This window comes from Dicentrarchus labrax, unplaced genomic scaffold (genome assembly GCF_905237075.1).
Source record: "Dicentrarchus labrax unplaced genomic scaffold, dlabrax2021, whole genome shotgun sequence".
Classification (NCBI taxonomy): domain Eukaryota; kingdom Metazoa; phylum Chordata; class Actinopteri; family Moronidae; genus Dicentrarchus; species Dicentrarchus labrax.
Genome location: NW_026136714.1, coordinates 25548549 through 25570375, shown reverse-complemented (window position 1 = coordinate 25570375; position 21827 = coordinate 25548549). Strand labels below are relative to the sequence as shown.

The following is a 21827-nucleotide window of genomic DNA, read 5'->3' as shown; positions in this document are numbered from 1 at the left end:
TCTGTTGTTTTGTATTTTTGTGACTTTAGGTTTAGGTAGCGCTAACTGTTAAGGCATAGAAAATGATGCCACGAATTGTGCACTGATGACTTGAATATAATTTGAGTTCCCTGTAATACTGTACACTGTGGAGCGCCCGGTTAGCTCAGTCAGTAGAGCTGGCGACCCATGAACTGACGCTGAGTCCTTTGCTGCGTGTCGTCCCCTCTCTCTACCCCCCATTCCTGTTAATCTTCAGCTGTCCCTATCAAATAAACACAATAAAAAGGCCCGAAAAATATATACTGTACACTGTGACTGGGCCAGTGTGCTAGCTAGGTAACTGGGTCACACCATTTTCAATTTCCACTGACGATAACTTTGTGATGTATGATATGAAGAACAGACTACTGTGTCATGATGACCTATAAAACTAATTTGGTATTTGACAACTTGGGAATGAGACTCAATTAACATAACCTTAATCTTTCTCTGCTCTGTTTGTTTTCATTCAGTTGCAGAAAATGGCATTACGAGCGCTGTTTTATTTTATCAGAAACCTAGGAATTTATTAATTTTTTTCCACAGGAACTGTGTTTTTGTTACCTTAGAATGAGACGTTTTTATCTACAGATGCTGCAGGTCGCCTTCCATGGGGTCCGCCATGTTGAACCTATTGACAGTGTATATAATGGACAGAGCTTCCGGGTCTCTGAAGTGAATCCAGTGCCGAAGGGTCTTAAACCTGCATTCTATGTAGAGGCCAGCAGGGGGAGTTCCAATGGTTGCAATAACACACCGATCCCATTCACTTTAATGGAGAAATTAACCGACTTCTGACTTGATTTATGAGCTCAGTAAACAGTTTCCTAATAAGTTTATGGTCTTAATCGATAGTTTAAGTCTTCTTCCATACAGCATGATGTTCATTTAGTAAGTTATGGTCCCATTTAGAGTAAAATAGATGATAAAGCAGGGTATGCTTTAGCCAAAATGCAGAACTCAAGGCTTCAAAACGGTACTCCACGAACCAATAGGTTGAACCACCATGTTTCTTGAGCAGCCCAGAAGGGAAAAACCAAACACTGACTGTAAATGGGGCCCTTCTCCTTGTTTGCAAGTTTTGCTGCCACCGTAGTTTCTCCTACACCCTTCCCAGCCTGTTCTCCTTCCTAGGTTGTCAGAACCAGACACGAGCAGTGTTCAGTTAGTTGCAATCTGAAACCACCAGATGCCAGTAAATCCTACACACTGGTCCTTTAAGCAGATATAATGCTTACCATGATCACGTTGAGCGGCAGAAGTGCAGTAAGCCTTGAGAACACAGTTGAGCAATACTGCCAGTGCCCAAAACAAAAGACACTTCTGTTCAGTACTGTGCACCTTTGTCCCTCATAGCAGCTGCTTCATGACAGTGACTCAGCAGGGGACATGTAGTATCCTGCTGAGCTCGTACACATTGACACCCGCTGCATCTGATCAAGGTTGATGGGCAGATGCTCCTTTCTCTGCTGAGTCCATCCAAGAGGTGTTCAGAGGGATAGGTCCTGTTGTTAAAGTGACAAATGTAAGTTCTACATCCACTCATTAATCTGTCTTCTTTAGCTACTCAGACTTTCTTTACATGCCAAAAATGTCTGCAGTTTACTGCCTCATTTTCTCCTTCATTCCTCTTTCAGCAAGTTGCATATAGCACGCTGCGTGAGCTGTTCATTTACTCTCATGACAAGTGTCTTTGTCTTACATTACCATTATGAATGTTGATGGGATTACCGTGTCCGTTAATTCAAAAACTAGCCCGACGGTGTGTGCTTAGAGCCACAGCATTTAATAGAGGTGTCGCAGAAACATTCAGCTAAATGATACCTCTGCTGTAACCAATCAGTTTTCTGACTCATGCATCAAACTAATGCTCGCTGAGAACATTATCAGACATTCTGTAGCAGCCGTCTAGTGTACCAGCCAAATTACCACTCAGGAAAAGGTGATTTGAAGGTACATATCTATTAAAGATATGAGAGCTCGGCTGCTCAGTGGCCGTATTATCCTTTGTTACGTGAAATACAAATGTGTTTGACTTTGAAAATTGAAATCAGCCTGTGCTGTAAAAGAGCTCTGCCTTTGCCATACAAAGTATTTTTCAAGTAGAAAATGAATCTGTATCAAAAGAAAATCTACATATCATCTAGTGAATGCTATTGGATGGTAGGGGATGGGGTCTGGAACAATTCCCCTGCATGACTTCTCAGAAACAGAAAGTACATCACCACAGAGGGAAATCAAAACCACATCTAAGAAATCTCACTCTTCAAATATTTAATGAAAGTTTCAAACACCAAACGCAATTCCTTAACTTAATTCCTTATACACACACACTTCATATCTAAATCTGGGACCCATGAATACCACCAAAATGTGATTCATAATATGTGAATGAGGTGCAGCAAGGATGATGAAAACTTGAAGTTGCTGTCACCAACTTTCACTTTCACTTCGGTGACAATGCAGCTTTTCATTTTAATTTGAGAGGATCCATTTGAAAGACTTGCTTGAGATTTTGAAGCAACAATAAGTCTCTGCTCTGTGAAGCTATAATGCTCATTGTAAAGAAAACCACATTTTTTCGGTCCACAGCAAGTTTCTGACACCCAATTGTCACGGTGAAGTAAATTGACAGCGGCCATATGCTAACATGCACACAATGACAATGTTGACATGTTGACCCGATAGCAGGTTATATTTTTACTGTGTTGTGTTCTAATGCAGGATGAGGCTGTTTATCACAGAGTGAAGGCTCTGTGACAATAGCTTGTGTTCAGGTCTTGGACCAATGAGATTTAAATTTACATCCTAAATAATAATTCAAACTTTAAAAAATAACCATTTAATTTAGTTCTTCACAGAAATGAATGAAATGCTAAGTCATAGGCTTACTGCATATATCATTTTAAATTTGTCTTCTACCCCTTAAAATCAAGAAGGCCTCATGACCCCCCCATGAACCACTGCTATACTGTATTATGGCCAAGAGCTACTGAATAACACAAATGTAATTTCAGTGTCTATCAGGGGCAGATCTAGAAGGGGGGCAGTTGAGGTGTTAGCTGCCACCCCTGAAAAATGCAAACCCCCAATCAGCCCCAAACTTCACATGTCTCCTAACAGTCCAGCCCTGAACACATCTCCATACCAATATTCATAGTCTTAGAGTCATCAGCCTCCTCCAGCACTGTATGGCTATCGTCATGTGAGTTCTGAGGATTAGTGGACAACCCACTCTGCCTCTGAGCCAGAGCCACAGCCACCCCATGGTGGGGTGTACGAGTGATACATGACGTGGCCGTAGCATAGCCCGACGCACAGGGACTACGAGGGCCTGTTCATTGCTGCTTGCAGCTTTAATTTAGATTAATTAAAAAAAAAAAAAATTGATTTAGGAATTGATTTAATGATCTGTTATGGCCACATTTTAGCCTCAGTGATAGGGTTAAGTTTAATGACAAAAGACATGTATTTGGAAAAATGTTGTTGATTTGGAGATCAAACAATTTATTGATTTCTAATGCCACCTTTAAATGTTTCTATTCAATGCTTTAATGTGTGACAACAATGCAATGTTTTTGAGCTAAAGTATCTTCATTTGGGAGCTTTTCAGAGCAAATACTGATGTATGTGATTGTTTGCAATTGAAACAGCATATATTTCTGCCACCGCTAAAGTCTCCTACATCCTCTGGCCACCCCATAAATCCGCCCCTGATGTCTATTAGCTTCCCTCATAGATTGTAAGTCGACTCTACAACCAAAAACCCCCTTTAGATAAAATGGATCAATACTGACCTCTGCAAGTTACCATGCACTCTGTGAAATATTATGCTCCAAGACAAAGAGTCCAACAAGTGGAAATAAGATGTGCATGTTGGCTGCAGAGCTCAGGCGCAAACATGAGAGGGATGAAGCACCTGCTCACCTGGCATCTCACAGAAAAAAACCCTAAACAGTTCGATACTGCACGGAAAAATGAAGCAAAGACTGTGAGACAACACAGAGACGTAGACACACAGCAAGAAACCAGGACTTTGCTGACTGAGTCATACTTTGAATCTGGCACTTCACAGATATATTTCTGTCTTCCAGTTCACATCACTGCACCAAACGGCTTGAGCTGTCAAGCTGAGAGTGAGTGAATGTTGGGCCAAAATTGTTCGGGTGGACAGAAACACAACTCCAAATGAATATTGCTCTGCATCTGCTCAATGTGTAAATAAGCCACTGTTTGCTAGCATGCTTGCCATATCAGCTTTACAAATTGATAATATGTCAACATTGCCCAAAAAAGTGGCCAAAAAATCAATTAATGCAGCTTTAGAATCAGATTTTACCAAGCCTCCAACAGGAATCTGACTCTGATTCCCTGAAACACCCTAGACCTTCCCCTCCTTTAGCATGTTTTTTCCCCTATTTTAGCAATTGGATTGCAGTTTCCTGTGATTATTGGTAAGACCCCAAGAAGCCCAGCTGCCACTCCAGAGAATTCATTCCCATTCTGTGATAACAGCTCCATTGGCTCTCCCCAGCTGCCAAGGACTTCATGAAGCTGAAGGCAGAGGCCCAAAACCTCTAGTGTGTGTGATTTTGAACCAAAAGGCCCCTGGGATCGCATTGGCATCCAGTGGTGATATTACTATTGGTTCCCTTTGAAAAAAACACTCTCGGGTCGCCACAAAACAATACCTATAATTCATCAGGGTTCAGTTAGCATCCCTTCGATTTGAAATCACATTTTCATGACCATTGTACCTACGCTCAATTGCAAGAATCATAAATTAGATTTCCTCCAAAATTATCTTGCACAATTCCCCTCACATCCAGGCAAGTGCTGTTCCAAAAGGGTGCTGGGTGCTCCTTATGAGCAATTCTGAGTGAATAGGGCCTGATTTTGATGAAGGCTATGATGATCACTCCATTCAGGCCAAGTAAGGAGGAAATAAAACGTCTTCATACCAAGAGCTCTGTTAATCAGTGTTGAGAAGGGAATAAAAAGGCATTCAATCTTACTTTCTCTGGCCTTTGGGGCTACTCCTTAGAACTTAAAGGACAATAGAAGTGAAATTCTGCACTAAAATATTAAGCTATAGGCAAGAGAGTAAAATATACTGTGTCCTTTGCTGGGAGATTTGCCGTGTTCCTTAATCTGAATTTGTTATACTGACGTACAACTCTGCAGAGAATAAATTGTAAAAGGTAGAAAAGGTCACTGTGACAGAATCCAGGATGACTTTCTCAGAATAAGGGGGTAATTTCTGATTCACAAAGTCATCTATTCACTGCCAACGGAGTGGCTCCACGCTGTATATCAGTATGACATCACAGGTTTGAGGCTTGACTTTTCAATTTGCTTCAGGACAGAATCTTTCATTCCACTTATTCTGCAGCATAATAACTAACAAAAATGTCAGTTTCAGTGGGATTCCCAGCCAGGATCGTATTTTCCTACACTTTGTCTGTGAGGACGGTGAGCTCTCTGACCTGAACTGCTGCAGAATCTGACATTTGTACGAGTGCTGTCAGTTAAACGTGTTAACGGCGTTAACGCAAACCCATTTTAGCGGCGTCAGTTTTTTTATCGCGAGATTAACGTTCTTTTTGGCCTAGCACACTTTTTAGTTTTTTTTCACATGCTGTTGCAACAACTAGTAACGTTAGAAAAACTACAACACCACACCGGATCTAGCTAGACCAGAAACAAAACAACAGGCACGCTGCACACACTTGTTTAAGAGTAGTAGACGTTACGTTTTGAGTGGATGGCGAGCGCGAGACGCCAAAATGGATGCCAATAATATTCTGAATGGAAAGTTTACTTTTAAAAAGTTGCCAAATGGTTCCATTGACAAGACCAAAGTGATCTGTGTGTTTTGTCGTTGTGAACTGAGCTATCATCGCAGCACGTCCAGTCTGAAATACCACTTGATGGCCAAGCACACAGCTGATGCCAATTCTCCACCCCCACGTCAAAGCCAGGAGACAATGGATGATTTTTCAATAAAAACAACATTTGCACAAAGCAAGCCGATCCACTTTTCCATGTTGATAAGAAAAAAAATAATGGGACAAAAAGAAATCAAGGGACATTTAGAATAGATAAAAATGTGCGATTAATTACGAGTTAACTATGACATTAATGCGATTAATCGCGATGAAATATTTTAATCATTTGACAGCACTCATTTTTACATTAAGTCTGCTGGTGTGAGAAGTCAGCCAGTTCAGAATGGTCATGTGACATGCATTCACCGTGAGAAAAATAATTTGAATATTCAATTATTTTAAATTCAGTTTTATTTGAATAGCGCTATATATATGTATCTGCTCATGAGTCAGTACAGGAGCTGACGAGAATCAAAAGCAAGTGATGACAGAAAATGAAAACATCTTCGGCGTCCACCCACCTGCATTGGTTAACCACCTACTGGCTCCAGCTTTATGTAGAATGGATGTGAGAGTGGTATTGTTCTCATCTAACTCTCAAAAAGAAAGGGAATTTCCCATAATGTTTAAGATGCCTTCTTTTCCTTGATGTGACTTGCTCTGGTGAATGTAATATGTATATTAGTTGACACGTTTAACCCAGCCTCAGTACCAAGGCCTTTTTCCCTTGACTTTTTGAAGTAAAAAAGTTCAAAAAACAAAACAAAACACAATTCTATTTAAAAAAGATTTTGTTTGGCACAAAATAATGGCAAAGGTTAAAGGTGCTGCAAATGTGCAAAAGTTGATGAGAAAAGAGCAGGTTTTTTCAAGATATGTAAATTTAAAGAAACGGCTTTTTGCAGGTAAGTATGAAGTTAGTAAGGGAGATATTCTCAGAACATTGCACTTGTTGTTCATTAAAGTAGCTGTTCTGTGAGGGACTATGCCAGCAGTGGCCCCAAGCCAATTTGTGAGAGTTTGAGACCCCTGCTCTAGACTGAAATATCTTAACAACTACTGGATATATTGGCCCCAAATATAGACATTCATGAACACCAAAGGATAACTCCTAATCAGTTTGGTGATCCCCTGACCTTTCCTCTAGCTCCACCATGAGGTTGACATTTGGGATTTTGAGTGAAACAGCTGTTGATTTTGGTTTATGACTAAATATCTGCAAAACTAAAAACATTCCCATCAGACTCCGCTGTACGTTGTGTTCAGTTTTTTAGCAAATGCTAGCATACTAGTTAAACTGTGATTGTTTTTTATGGTAGCGTGGCAATACCAGCTGCTAACAACGCAGTCCACAGATAGAAGCTGGAGAGCGCTGTGTGCACGACTGATTTAATGACACACAAAAGACAGAGGTGTTAACAACCTTTCTGTTACTACAGCTTTCACTACTGTTAATGTGTGGAGTAGCCATCTTGGATTTTAAGGTCAGGGTTGGGTTGGCTCACCTGACTTCATGAGTCAGAAAATCGGCCTTCTGGGGGCGTTGCAGTTGAAATTTCAAGTTCAAATGGAACGCACCATTAGTAGAGCCTTACAGAGCTGCTGGCATTGTTGTAAATTATTGGTCTTGTTTTATCATTCGTTTTTTGAAAAGCTTTCCGGACACTGGGGAAGAGAAAAAACCCTGCAGGACTGTAAGGATGAGACAAAGCCATGCTGCATTTCGAAAAGGAGTAAAGGAAATATAGCACATTAACTCAGATGTCCCCTAACAAAAGCCTGGAGCTGTCCCACTGTGTCACACAGCCAACTCTGCCCACTCCACTCAAGCATCCTGTTCCTCAACGCTGAGCTTCTGGGGCCAGCCACACTGAGGGGGGACTCGAAGAAGCATTTGAAAACATCTCTTCAAGTACTCTGTCAGAGGATCTGAGAGACTTTGATAATATAAGGCAGGGACTTGCACTCACTGACAGCTTGATTCTTGTCTGATTTAAAGAACAGTGCTTGAGGACAGGGGTCCAGGTCCTCTGTCTGGGAGACATATTGATGCACATTCCCTCATATTGATGCACAGTCCTCACTACAATCAAATGCAAATGATATAAGATTCAAAGAAAGAGTCCAATCGATGCTGTTTTTCTGAGAACTACTGTATGAAATGTTCCCGCCAAACAATCAATGATTCAACCTGAAACCAGAATGTGGTTGAAGTGGTTCACACTCCTTTTGCAGCAAAATGCAGTTAGATCTGGGGTGGGCTTGTTTTTATGTGATCATCTTTATTGCGCCTCAGCTAATGAAAGCTCAAGAAAGCTGCATCTGCACATCTGCTGCATCTGCTGGGTAAAACACACAAATCTGAAATAAGAGTGCATGCAGCACAAACCTGGGACTGTGCTCAGTGTGTGCATTATTTTGTGACTGTGAAGCAGTCAGATGTGCAGCAGACTACAGGAATTAGCCTGTATGCATGCCTGTTTGACTTTGGTGATTAATGATGCCAGCATTGGTGCAAAGAAATGATCCCATGATATTCTTATCGTGGGTTTCTTGTTTTTGCTGTGAGTTACTCTTTCTAAATGATGTTTCTTTCCATCTGTGATAGTTTATATTTTGCTTTTATCTGTTTTACTGAGGATGCTCTGGTGGGTCTGTTTGTGCCACACTGTATGCCAAATCTACCATACGGGACAAAAAAGACTGAAGTGAACTTCCCATATGTGCTCCAAAGAATCACAATGAAATATGAATTATTGACTATTAAAATACATTTAGTAAGTAATATTAAAGATAATACAGTCACTATATGCAATAGTCTAACTGAATTTCCATCATGCTGATATTCATATACCTTACATGCATATATGTGCGAAGCCAGCCAAACCAACTGAGCAAAGCACCTTCAGGGGGCTTGGAGGCTCCAGGTTCAGTTTGAGGGGCCTCATTGTCAGCATTTTTACATACTCTGGGCCTTTCTTGAGGAGGGGCCCCGATCTGCTTCCTCCGGCTCCTCCTAGTGCTCCTGAAGGAATTTACAAGAGTCAACCATACCTGAATGAAAACAACCAATCAGAGCCAAGAAAGATGGACGCTCTGGGTTGATGGCATGAAGATAGTTGATTACTGAGTCTCATTCCCAGCATCGATATTTGATACCCAGGTAATGAGACTCAACAAACAACTATCTTTCTTGGCTCTGATTGGTTGTTTTTGGGGGTCAATGGGGGCCCATGGTTTATTTTTTGCCATGGGCTCCTCAGACGATAAATCAATAAATAAATACTAAGGCTGCAAATAAACAGTATTAATGGGAGCAACAAGGCCGTATCAGCAACTGATAAACTTGATGTATTTAAGTAATGTAATTATTTGGCATTTTATGTAGAAACCTTCATCATTTCACTTTATATTTTGTTTTTAGTTTTCCTGCATTGGCTGTTTGTGTGTAGTCCTTTTATGACCAAAAACACCTCAACATACAAATGTATAGCTTGCAGCTTTTTTTAGAGCAGCCTGTAAGAGGACCACTCAAACACATTGAACAGACACAGAGGAGCAAATGAGATACTGACTAATACTGCCTCCAGGTGGAGCTGGAAGACAACAGATCTTTACAGGTCAGTCACCATGCAGCCACAGCCCTTTTCCAACATTCTACAGTTGGTACAATCACAGCCTGCAAGGCAAAGCATTTATTTCTAATTTCATCAGCTTTAGTAATTCATATGTTTATACAGCCTTGTTGTTTATTGGCTAATCCTATACAGACAGTGAATGACTTTATTGTTCTATTGTTTAATTATTTCCTTTGTTTTATGGTTTGATTTGATATTGCATGTGTGTTTTAATTTTCTTTGCTGAGCTGTAGCGGAGCAGAGGGTGCGGCTGCCCAGGGCGCACCGTTCTCTACAGTCTGCCTGACTGAATATGCATTGTTGTTTAGTTGAATATTTTGAGTAAAGGTTATTTGTGTGTCTTGATTGTGGCAAAAAAAAAAAAAAGAAAGTCAGACCAGTCTGTCTTCTACAGAGCAGAGAGGAGCCCTCACCACTGCCAAGGGGTTCTCAATGGTATGCAGTAGCCACCACCAGGGGGGGCACTCTGGCCTGTTTGCACTGCCACTGATTTCACCCCCTCATTGCCTCCTTGATAGGGCCCCCACCAGCCACTCCAAGTTGACTTGGATGCAACACAGGGAGTTTTAAAAGCTCAAGTGCGGCCCTTTGCTGCATGTCATCCCCTCTCTCTCTACCCCTCTCTCTCTACCCCCCTTTCCTGTCTATCTTTGGCTGTCCCTATCTAATAAAGACATGAAAAAGGCCAAAAAAAAAAAAAAAAAAAACTTTAAAATATGTCACCCAGTTTACTCAATGAGAAAAGGACTCCCTTAAGGAGAAAGGTTGGGAACCCCATCCAGCATCACTGAATGCCTCACTGCCTGCTAGTTTAGTTTTTTATCCTTTATCTGATCATGTCATCGGCAGCAGCTCGCTGTTTAATGATAAATCCATGGCACTGTCCATGCTAGTGAAACAGCACACTTTATTGTAATCTGCAGTGTTAAATGTGTGTGCAGTGCCAGGTGGTGTGAACAAAGCACTATCTGGGCTGTTTTGTGTGCAGTGTTGACAGTCAAGTGAGCTCTGTGGAGTATCTTTACTGTATGAGTTGTAAATTGTCATTTTTAGTCATGAAGTAGATGTTTTTGCAGATCTGGATCCAGAAGTTGGCATCATGAGCGTTGGATCTCGTTCCCATTGTAATGCTGCTGTGGATACACTGTGATATTATACTATATATTTTGGAAGGGAGTTTTTTCAAGGAGGGGATATTGATGAGTACATCTGAAGTTGAGGAAGGAAGATCTACATTTAGTGGTCATAATGTTAAACTGTAACTGAACAGATGATTTAAGAACGGATGTCAGAACTGCAGCTATCCTTAATGGATGGTGTTTAATAGACCGGCTGACGCTATATCAGAAATATTCATGTCTTTACAAACTTTTTTCAATATCTAAGCATGTATTATCTTATTGATTGGGCGGGTCCATTTGTATATATTGAATATATAGTCCTCCATGTCTTCTCACTGTGCCCCACCACACCCACTTCTACTGGCCACTCACTGAACAGCCAAAAGCCCAAACATTAAAGACAGGTGCATGGCTTGTTGACCCTTGAACTTTGACCGTCTCTTATAAATTCTACACTGCGACATGGCTGAATTGTGCCTGTTAAAATAATGTTAGTCCATTGTAGTCCCTTGAAGTGATTCTTTTATTTGTTTTGTTCATTTCTTTTATTTTAACGTAGGCTGCCACATGTTTAGTTTAGTAGCATTTTTCATAAACACGTACATACAAAATGAAAGAGAAATAAAACAAAATCTAAGAACAGGAGCATAACTCCTTTCCATTTCCATTTTATTGTGTTCGCTACAGATAAAACTGCAGTTATGGTCTTGTAATAGACATGCCACTGTTTTATGCTCAGCTCATTTTTTTGTTGAGGAGGTGTATTTTACAGACATATTACACAGCAGAAAATAATTTGCAAGCTTAAAGCTGTTCTATGTCATTTTGGACAAATCCGGTGCCATGACAAATACAAACACTGACACAACATTTAATGTAACTAACAGTGGCTCGGCTGTGGCAACGCACACTGAGCTTAAAGTTTCTGCTGCACAGCTCAGTGCAGAGAGGACCAGACAGTTTCCCTGAGCGTGCACACAAGCTCCACACTACTCTCCTGCTACTATCACTGACATCACAACAACAGCCAATCAGGGCAAACTACAATGGAAACTAAATGTTTGTGTGGAGTTTAACAGTACCTGACACACAAATCCTGTCTGGAATGGCTAACAACTTAGTGTTGGCTGGCTCCATCCCATCCACTTTGTTAGATTCCCATTTACAGGGCCAGGGCAGTGTACAAATACCACTTCTTTTCCACTGCACACAGAGCGCACAGCTAGCAGACCGTGACGAGATATTCACTCCATTTGAAAGAAGTGGGTTGGATTAGAACTGCATTACCTACAATCCCTTAGCTCACCTTTATTAAATGTTTTTGGAAAAAGCCTTCCTTACTGCAAATGTACATTTTGGAAATGCATTAGACTGTACCGCCTTACATAGGCAGACATTTTGTCTGTCACAAATTGTCAAAGTTTTCTTATTTTATCACAGAGGTTTAATGTCCATTATATATTATATACATTATTATTATTATTATTATTATTATTATTATTATTAATAATAATACAATTCAACTGCAGAATTATATAATCTTTATTAAAGAGATAATACAATGCGGGTCGCTGTGGTAACAAATGAAACAACATTTCCCATAAGCCTTTGCGCTGTCAATAAGGAAATGGCTTAGGTAACTGTTAAACGTCTCTTCCTGAAATGAAAGTGTTTAAACCTGTACCGCAGCTTTCATTCTCGACATGTTTGGTTGTCGTCAGTCGTCTCTATAGGTGGGAAGTGTTAGTAAATGAGTGACACGAATACGCGCTATAAACTGGGGAAATATTCAAACTTACGTTATATGCTAGCAGTAAACGGGGCGACAGTTCCCCTGACTTACTTCAGTTTAAAAACAGGCTAACTTAACTTAACCTTCGTAGAGAGACGAAACAAACATGGAGACATTTCTGGGATGCATAAAGCACTCTCTTTAATTCGGCTCTCTTCAATAGTTTTCAGTAGCAGTGACAGTGCAGTTGGCTGAGGGAAGGTCGAGCTGAAGATACCGTGCTCAGTGATGCATTGAGTAACGAGACGTGTCCCGTGAACCACAGCGGTTCCCCTTTCCCCACGGACGGTCACTTTAACTCGGTAACTTTATCACTGTTTAAAAGGAGAATACAAGTTTTGAGCTACTTTAACCTTGTCAGAAGTCTGCCACTGTTCCGCAGGAGATAGGTGGCCCCCCAACTGACGAATGTGTCCCACTCCCACTCTCTATCATATCTCCAGCAGCAGATGCAGCGGGCTGCTGGCCCTTCATCTCCCAGCTGTTCCTCCACCTCCGACTGCTTCCCCCTCAGCCACCGCAGTGCAGCCCGATGTGGAAGTGAGAGTCCAGCTGAGCCAGAGAAACACGAAGTGAGAGCAGATCATTCTGTGTGTGTTTGGGGGGGGTCATGAGATCAGACAATAACACCTACATGGTGTAGAGCTAACGTTAGTATTGCAGTGTAGGAAGTGTAGTCAGTGTTACCCAGCAGCTGTGGACAGGGTAAGGCACATTTCTGATGATAATCCAACGGTCAGATTGTGATCACATATTAGGTCTGATGTGATGTTGCAAAGTTCTAGTAGTTTTTCTTTTTTTCAAAGGACAAGTTGTGAAGGTTTAAAGGAATTTAGGTTCATTTTCACACACTTTTATAATTGGATTGTTTCTCATATTAATTGTACTCAGTTAACATTTAAGTATGGCCGCCAGCTGCTGCTTTTATCCGTTGTAACTGACAGATGATGAGCGAGAACGTGTTTAACATGGATCTGGTGCATACAGGCTAGATTTTGATCCACCTAGGTGCCATATAGCATTGTTTCAGCAGCATTGTGTTGTGTAGTTAGATTGTGCGACATACTGAAATATTGTCCTTAAACAATGTAAGTCAGATGTCTAAAAAACCTTTTCACCAATTCTTGCCTGTTGTTGATGTCCTTTTGACCTGCAGTGCTTCCTGGGCAGTGGCTGACTCATACTGACACTGATTCAGTAACAGTCACTGTGTGTAACCACTGTCCGGCCACCCTACTCACTGGGTTCTATTGATTGTTTTAGCCTACAGATCTCTCCAGGATGAGGTCCATCGTGAGCTTCTACATATGCTACCTGCTGTGCCTGGGCCTGGGCCTGGCCTGCGTGGTGTGTGTGTCTTATTGGAACCACCGGTGGCGTGGAGGTTTCGCCTGGGACGGCACGGCCCTGCAGTTCAACTGGCACCCTGTCCTGATGGTAACGGGTCTGATTGTGCTGTACGGCAACGGTGAGTGCCTTTTAAAATGTAGATCATACAGAGTTTCATTTCTGTTTCTCACTTCTGTTCTTCCTCATGGCAGTCTGTCAGACCGTATTAAGGTAATTACACACTACAGGTTTCAGAGACCTAGGGTATAATTTGATGAGTGATTTCAGTAACATAAATGTGAGCTAACGTCCACAGTGACTGTTTTGCTTTAAGTGCCACACCTCAGTGATTGCAGCCAGACTTTTCTTTTGATGTAAAGTCAAATTTGATGGAATGAAAGAAGGTGCCTTTCAGCAAGGAACTGTAATGTATCTCCACCATAGCACATATTGTGCTGTTGGCTACTGTCTCATCTGAACATCATAATCATTATTCAGTTCAAGGTAGGAACTAAACACTTCTGCTAAATAAAATCAAAAATATTTCTTTTGCGTATATGAGTGGAACCCATACTGTGTCATTATTGGTATTTCTATTGTATTTGACAACATTTGTCTTTTCCAGAACTGTATCTCTAATATGTGACAATTTGCATAGACTACCTCATTAAAATACATTCAAAGACATTTCTAAGGGATTCTCATAGACATTGATTGTAATTATAAGTGACCAATAGACATGTATCACACTATGATACTGATCACTTGTCTAATATTACATAATGAGGTTTTATAGTTGGTTAGATATGAAGTCAGTGGGCCTCAGTAACGTCCATCAGATTCAAATAGAAGTGTATCTGTTCAGTCAGACAGCTGTGAGACAGATAACTGAAAAACACGAGTGAAATTCTGCATACCAGAACTGTGGTCCCGCTCATGCTGATGACACCTGGGCTTTATACGTTTACAATACATACCAAAGAGGCAAATTCACTTTAAGTTTAAGTCTTATTTGTCATTTGAATTATAAAATGTACAGTTGAAATAGAACATGGTTTTTTCTGCAGCAGGATATAAAATCTGAGAAATCATTTAGTCTTTACTGTTATGGGTGCATCAAAGGCTGAGTGCAATACATGTTCTGAGTATGTTCAAACAAAGACACACATATTTAACTCCAAAACATCGAAGCAAACTAGTGTAATCACTGGAGTGACGCAGTACTGACTCCTTTCGGCTCCACTCGTTTTTGGTAGCAGGTACGTCTTGATTTTGTTTTTGTGTTGTAACTGCTGTAACATCTTCTTCAGTGCGATACAATGCTCCGTTTCACACAACTGACCATTCTCACTGACTAATCTGTGATCTGCAGTGTTTTCAAGTCATATTTCCCATAATGCAACTCAGTGGCATCTTCAGACTGCCAAGTAATTGCCCAACCCTAAACTGAGAGAACCAAAGTGCATTTAGAAAGCAGGCGACATAATTGGCTACATTTAGATAGCAGAGGTTATACAACTACTGTACGCAAACTAACATATTGACACCTATTTTAAAATACATTTAGCATCTTTTCTTTTGTTGCCTCCTCTCTGCAGGAGCTGTGTTGTACCGCGTCCCCCTGACCTGGGGTCAGAATAAACTCCCCTGGAAGCTGCTGCATGCCACACTGATGCTCCTCGCGCTGGTCCTGTCAATCGTGGGCCTTTGTGCCGTGTTTGATTTCCACAATGCCAAAAACACTCCCAACCTCTACTCCTTGCACAGCTGGATTGGGATCGCTGCTACAGCTCTTTTCGCCATACAGGTACACAGCTGGACATGCAGAAGCAGAACTGCTTTAGCCAATAAGGTGGATGTGAGGCTTTTTTTCTCATTCTGAGACATGATAAAGTTTTGTTTACCTGCCTTTGTGTTCCCTGTATCTGTGAATGTCTGTCCCTGCATCCATCCATCCAGTGGGTGGTGGGTATGGCTGGCTTCCTCCTGCCCTGCTCCCCCATATCACTACGTAAACTGCTGAAACCAGTACATGTGTGGCTGGGAGGCAGCATACTGTGGCTCAGCATCGCTGCCTGCATCTCGGGAATCAACGAGAAACTCTTCTTTGTTCTGTGAGTGCTATATTGTTGACTCTGGCAGCCCCTGTGGATAAAAGCGGTAGTGTTTCTACCACCTCGGTTCATTGATTTCAAGGTATCGGCCCCGTTGGCAGGCTTTAAGAATAACTATATAGAAGTACACCATTATCTGTACCTGCACCAACTAAATTATTTGTTTATATCTGTACTCAGAATGGGCGGGGCCTAAACAGGACATGGTGGTGCTTAAACCAGAAGTGGGCTGGACTAACTGGAAGTTGTTAATTTAAACTTTAAACTGATAACATTGTTCTCTTACATGTATTTTTCCACAGCAAAGGGAACGGCAATGGAACTCAGTCATATGCTAACCTCCCAGCCGAGGCTGTGTTAGGAAATTCATTAGGAGTTTTGATTGTGGCCTTCGGCTTGGTTGTCCTAAAGATTTTGTCCACCCTTAACTGGCAGCGACCAGAGTCCAGACCTGAGGACATGGCTTACGCGGTGAGAACAGCAGTACAGTTGATATGCAATAAAAGAGATTAGAGGATTTATTTTCATCAAGTATTTCATAACCATCCTTATCTACTCTCCTCCACAGCCACTGCTTCAAGAAGAAAATGAATGAAGAAAATTTCAGCGCATCAAACCCGTCCATGCAAAATCAGTTTGGTAATCGTAGATGGTGTGTGGCCTAAAAAATGTTTGTTAAACAGCATAAGTTCTATTTTGGATGTACGGGCAGCTGTGAGAATTATCTGTGTCTGTTGTGGATGTCAATATTTATTTGAAATGATATTTAAGATTGCTTTTGCGCCAAAGAATAAAAATTCCCATGATGCACTGGAGCTTAGCGTGGCACAATTTGTTATTGTTATGATTATATAGAAATGCCAGTCTCCAATTGTAAAAATGTGTAGCCATTACACACAATTGGTTTGTCTTTTCCTCTATTTTGCCAAACCTCAATAGCGGGGACTACTAGTGTTTAGTTTCCTTACCTAGGTTAGCTATGGACTCTAAATCCCAAAAAATGCAGTAGTGTGTGGACAGATTTATTTACTTTCACCACTAAAGGCAAACTAGCCTCATAAAGCTCAAATGTATTCCTTTTCCAAAAATTATAAATGTTGGTAAAATAATCTACAACTCAAAAGTTCAATTTCTTATTGTTTCCCAGTGCTTTTGGCCATATTCCACTGCCTTTATTAGCAAATGGACCATAACTGGTTGTCCTATATGTTATCACATAACCAAAGTTCTGCATGTAGGTCATCTGAGCAAATTGAATTCACTGAAGAAAGCCATGAAATAGAAAATAGAAATAGAAGACACCTTGAGTCTTTTTACCACAGATATGTGTTCCTAAGGTGAATCTCCAGGCAACAAAGTGTGTAAAGCTGGCTTCTTATTGTTTAATGACTGAGATCTGTGATCAAATGTTGCTTTTCCAGTTAACTTAATGCTGACAGAGTGCAACCCTTTGCTCACTGCTTTAAGACTAAGTCTTCGACTAATCTGGAAATGCAAATGCTCTTACCCCTCATGATTCTGTATTCCACATCGGCCCATGTAGCGCAAACAGCTGCAGAAAAATACGTACCCTTTTCCTTCATTTACAGTGGTTTTCCAGAACCATCACCATCATTATTAATGCACTTTGATCAGTAAACCATCTGAAGCACACATAAAAGAATCTGTCAAAATGCCGCTCATCAGATTTTGGGCCATTTGCTTGAAGTGAGTCTTGTTAAGGACTTCCTGGGAAACCATGGAAATAGCTTTCATCTTCTTCCCAAAACTATAATGAACAATCTGGTGTCCATTTTGAAATTGGTTTACTATGAAAGGATTTTCATATTTGAGCTTCAACTCTACTCTGCCATGCAGACTTCTGTTGAGACTCAAAACAATGATACTGTACAGCTGATACCATCTTTTAATATTTCCCTCAACCATGAGGTGGAATCTGGCTGGATAGTCAGAATATACCAGCACAGGACGGGGACACACAAGGTAGCCACAGGTGTGATTCAGCTGATTCTCTTTCATGACACTTGCTGGTCAACCACACACAGGCTGTCCTGAGATTGCCTTCACAGTTAACCTCAAATCCTTGCTGAAGTACTTTTTTTTGTCAAAGCCACAAAAGACAGAAGTAGAGAAAACCCCTGGAGGAAGTCTACAGAATATGTACAGCACAGGGCCCAACATAGAACTGTGAGAGTGAAACCACCAAAACACATCAGATGTCTCACTGTCTATGCATTAAAGGGACTCCAGTATGGTTGTTGGGCTACAGTACAACAGAGGGGAGATTCACAACTCCCATTGTAATGGAAAGCAGCTCGGAAGGCCCTGGACGAGGTCTGGTGCTTGGTTGTAACCTTGAAGGACTCAAGGATTATAACAACACGTGGTAATTCTGCAAATGTATTGATGAAAGGTGTTTGACAGAGTTTGGCAAATATATATTTGCTTCCTTGCAGAAAGTTTGCTCAAAGGATAGATAACATTGTTGTATCACATGAGTGGTATGGCAAATATGAAGCTGCAGCCGAGTAGCTTTGCTTAGCTTTTCCTCAAAATTTCCCTTAAATCCTTAAAGACTGGAAACTATCCTGGTTCTTTCCCACGGTAAAAATAATGTGTCTGCCTACTAAAAGTTACTAATTAACACATATCTTGTTTGATGAATCCTTAGCCCCGCTGACAATGCTAACATGTTCACAATGAGCACTGAAACAAAGTGCAGCTGAGGTAAGGTTTTGCATATTTGGTCATAATATTGCACAAATTAAAAGTTTTTTTAGATTTTGACACTAGATGAAAGGTTAAGGAATCTCCAAACTTATTACATTCATCCTGAGGCGTTGTTGTCTGTTCAAATATTTCAGTGTTGGACCAACCAAGGATTATGTGCTGGATTATTTCTTTTCCAGTTACTTCTGGGAACTTTGTCGTCATTGTGGGGTTGCCCGGCAACCAGTTTAGACTCCAGCTACCGACCATCATGCAGAGCCCACCTTTTCCTGTCTCTATTCATATTTAATGAACAGACATGAAAAGGGGTATTGATCTTCTCATCTAACTTGAGATGTGAATAAGCATATTTCCCTAAATTGGATGCAGAAAATCTGAAACTCAGCACAGAAAGGATGCATGCGGGAGATCAAACCTACCTCCTTCATTCTGATTAGGTGAAATATAATGGCAAAGGGACAATGCTTTATGTCACATGTCCCCCCACACCTCAGCTGTGCAGACATGAAAGAGGGGAAGGTGAAGTGAGTTCATGCAACACTGATTGCCATCAGTTGCTGCTTGATGTGTCATTTGTCTCAAAAAGGAAAGGACCGGCAGCAGCAGCAGTGTAGTTACAGTCTGCACTGCGGCTGCAACGACCGAGAGTGAAGGAACGCAGGATCATCAGTGAAAGCTACAAATGGAAAGAAACCTGAAATAAACGGCATCACTTGTGGTAGGGAAGTCACACAACAAAGCTAACCATAGTCAAACCTGTTTTTCATGTCTGATATGAGTGATATGACTTCAAGGCTCTTCACATGACTCAGAAGAGCCAGATAGACTTCTGGCAGCACTTTGTTCTGTGGTCTTGATCTGAACCGTCTTGTGTCAGACAACCACAGCTATCCTCACAACACACACTGATTTATTTCCTGCTGTTCACAAAATAACAACACACTGCCATCAGCACATCATTTTATGCATGGAACACTAGTTGAACGTGTTACACTTGGCCAGAGCGCCACAAAGTTTGCAAAGAAAAAGTGTCCTGTCCTGTTTTACACAAGGGGGCAGCAGAGTCGAGTTCAGTCCGCTGCAGTGCATGATTGTGATCACTGTTCAATTATAGGTCATGAACAAATTCGCTACCAAACGGTGCCAGATGGAGAAGACCACCTACCGAAGACAGGTCCAAGTTACCTTCATGCACTTTAGGAAATATCATTCATAAACCTGCAGATACCTGTGATATGACATAATAGATAGAGTATGGAGAGTGTCAACAATTCATAGTAACGGTGAATTTGTTTGGTTCCACATGTATAATATTATACGTAGCTGTGCATTTCCATAATAAGTGAATACAAATATAAATTAGCTTCATGTCTGATGGACATTTGTTCCTCCTCATTTTGAAGTGAAGTGCAGCTCTGTGCCTGTTATTTCTAAACTGAGGCAGAAGCCAGAATAAGAACACACTCCATTAGTTTAATTATCATCTTCCAGCCGAAAGCACTTAAAAATCCAACAAAGCATATTCAGAAAGTCTTATTGTTTATATTGTGTTATAATGAGTTTAGAGGGAGAACAAGGAATCATACTCCCACTTTGTTTTCTTTGCCCTCCACTGTAGACTGATGGAACATAATTACCTTACAGTTTACATTGCCAAGCTGATTTAAAAACTGTAATTATATTGTAAGGTTAAGTAATGATGTGTTTTGTGCAACATTAAGAAAGATCATTTCCGATTTTAAAGATCAGTGCATTGTGGCAGAAGAAAAGTAATCCAATGAGGAAAGAAAACTAAGAGATTATATTGTATTCCTATGATTATTATATATATTATATTATATATTATTATAAAAATATAAAGGACCAGTGTGTAACATTTAGGAGGATATATTAGCATAAATGCAATATCCCTTAGGTATGTTTTCATTAGTGTATAATCACCTGAATATAGAAATGGTGTTTCTGTTACCTTAGAATGAGCTGTTTTTATCTACAGATGTCGTGGGGTCACGTTCCATGGAGTCCACCATGTTGAATTGCCATGTTTCTACAGTAGCCCTAATGGACAAACCAATATATATGATGATTTAATTACAAATAATCACATATATCAATATTTGCTAGAAATATCCTAGAAATGAAGTTATATGAACATTACATTATTGTGGCGCATTAGTAAAGCATTGAATAGACCACATGGGCCAGCCTTCACTCCCCACGTGCATAAGTGAGCCTTGGCCCCCCCATGACCCTGTCTCCGGTTCACTGCTGTTCCTTCCTTGGAGCACTTTTGATAGGTACTGACCTCTGCAGACCGGGAACACCCCACAAGAGCTGAAGGTTTGGAGATGCTCTGACCCAGTCGTCTAGCCATCACAATGTGGTTCTTGTCAAAGCCGCTCAAATCCTCACGCTGCCCATTTTTCCTGCTTCTAACACATCAACTCTGACAACTAACTATTCTAATTGATGTGTTAAATTTGGCAGCCTACTTTTTTGTAAGCTTAAAGTAGGTAACGTTTATAAAAATAACGTTTTGTCATTATTGCTGAAATATTCATTGTGTTCTGACAGTAGTACACGAGACAGATAATCTGTGATGAAATCAGGTTCCACTGGCTCCTCTTGTGGCATTTGCGAGAATCTACCGGGCCTCGATGAAAACAACCAATCAGAGCTACAAAGACGCTTTGGATTGGAGGCTTAAAGATAGGAGATTGTTTAGTCTCATTCACAGGTACCAAAGCGTTGGTCTATGACACCCTGGGGATGAGACTCAGCTATCAGCTATCTTTCTTGGTTCTGATTGGTTGTTTTTGTCCAGGCCTGCTGGATTCTTGCAAATGCCATCAGAGGAGGAGGAACCTGATTTGTGTCACAGATTGGTCTCATGCACTACTGTCAGAATATAGTTGTGTCAGCAAATATGACAAAACATTATTTTTATAAAAATTAATACGGCAGCTTTAATGGACATCTTTAGCTCTTTTTTTCCCAGTTTTCCCTAAAACAACTAGGCCCGTATTTATGTACACTTAAACTGTAGATAAGCTACTGAAATCCCATTCAAACACCTATTGTTTCTGCAGTAAATATATGTTCCTCTATTGACCCTAGTGTTCATGGTTGTTTCATGGTTTTAAACTCTTTTCCGACGGTCTCCGAATGCACCATTGTCACAGCGCTGTGTTCAG

General features: G+C 40.8%; 1 protein-coding gene across 7 annotated transcripts; it reads left to right on the top strand.

The window, feature by feature from the left end:
- The first annotated feature begins 12282 nt into the window (after positions 1-12282).
- Positions 12283-16718, top strand: LOC127375808 (lysosomal membrane ascorbate-dependent ferrireductase CYB561A3). Of its 7 annotated transcripts, none has more exons than XM_051422091.1 (8): positions 12284-12401; positions 12624-12762; positions 12904-13050; positions 13724-13928; positions 15388-15596; positions 15749-15903; positions 16206-16374; positions 16472-16718. In XM_051422091.1, exons 3-8 carry the CDS (start codon positions 12910-12912, stop codon positions 16496-16498), a joined length of 906 nt encoding a protein of 301 aa, XP_051278051.1. In that variant the 5' UTR covers positions 12284-12401; positions 12624-12762; positions 12904-12909; the 3' UTR covers positions 16499-16718. The 7 variants fall into 7 exon arrangements, with proteins under 7 accessions (XP_051278054.1, XP_051278050.1, XP_051278053.1 ...); XM_051422092.1 differs by having other exon boundaries at positions 12288-12304; XM_051422094.1 differs by having other exon boundaries at positions 12283-12762; positions 12907-13032.
- Positions 16719-21827: the final 5109 nt, after the last annotated feature.

Coding starts and splice junctions, on each gene's coding strand:
- LOC127375808 (XM_051422090.1), top strand. CDS start 12,910: ATGCAGCGGGCTGCTGGCCCTTCATCTCCCAGCTGTTCCTCCACCTCC. Junction 15,597..15,748: donor CAGCTCTTTTCGCCATACAG/GTACACAGCTGG, acceptor CCATCCATCCAG/TGGGTGGTGGGTATGGCTGG. Junction 16,375..16,471: donor CTGAGGACATGGCTTACGCG/GTGAGAACAGCA, acceptor TCTCCTCCACAG/CCACTGCTTCAAGAAGAAAA.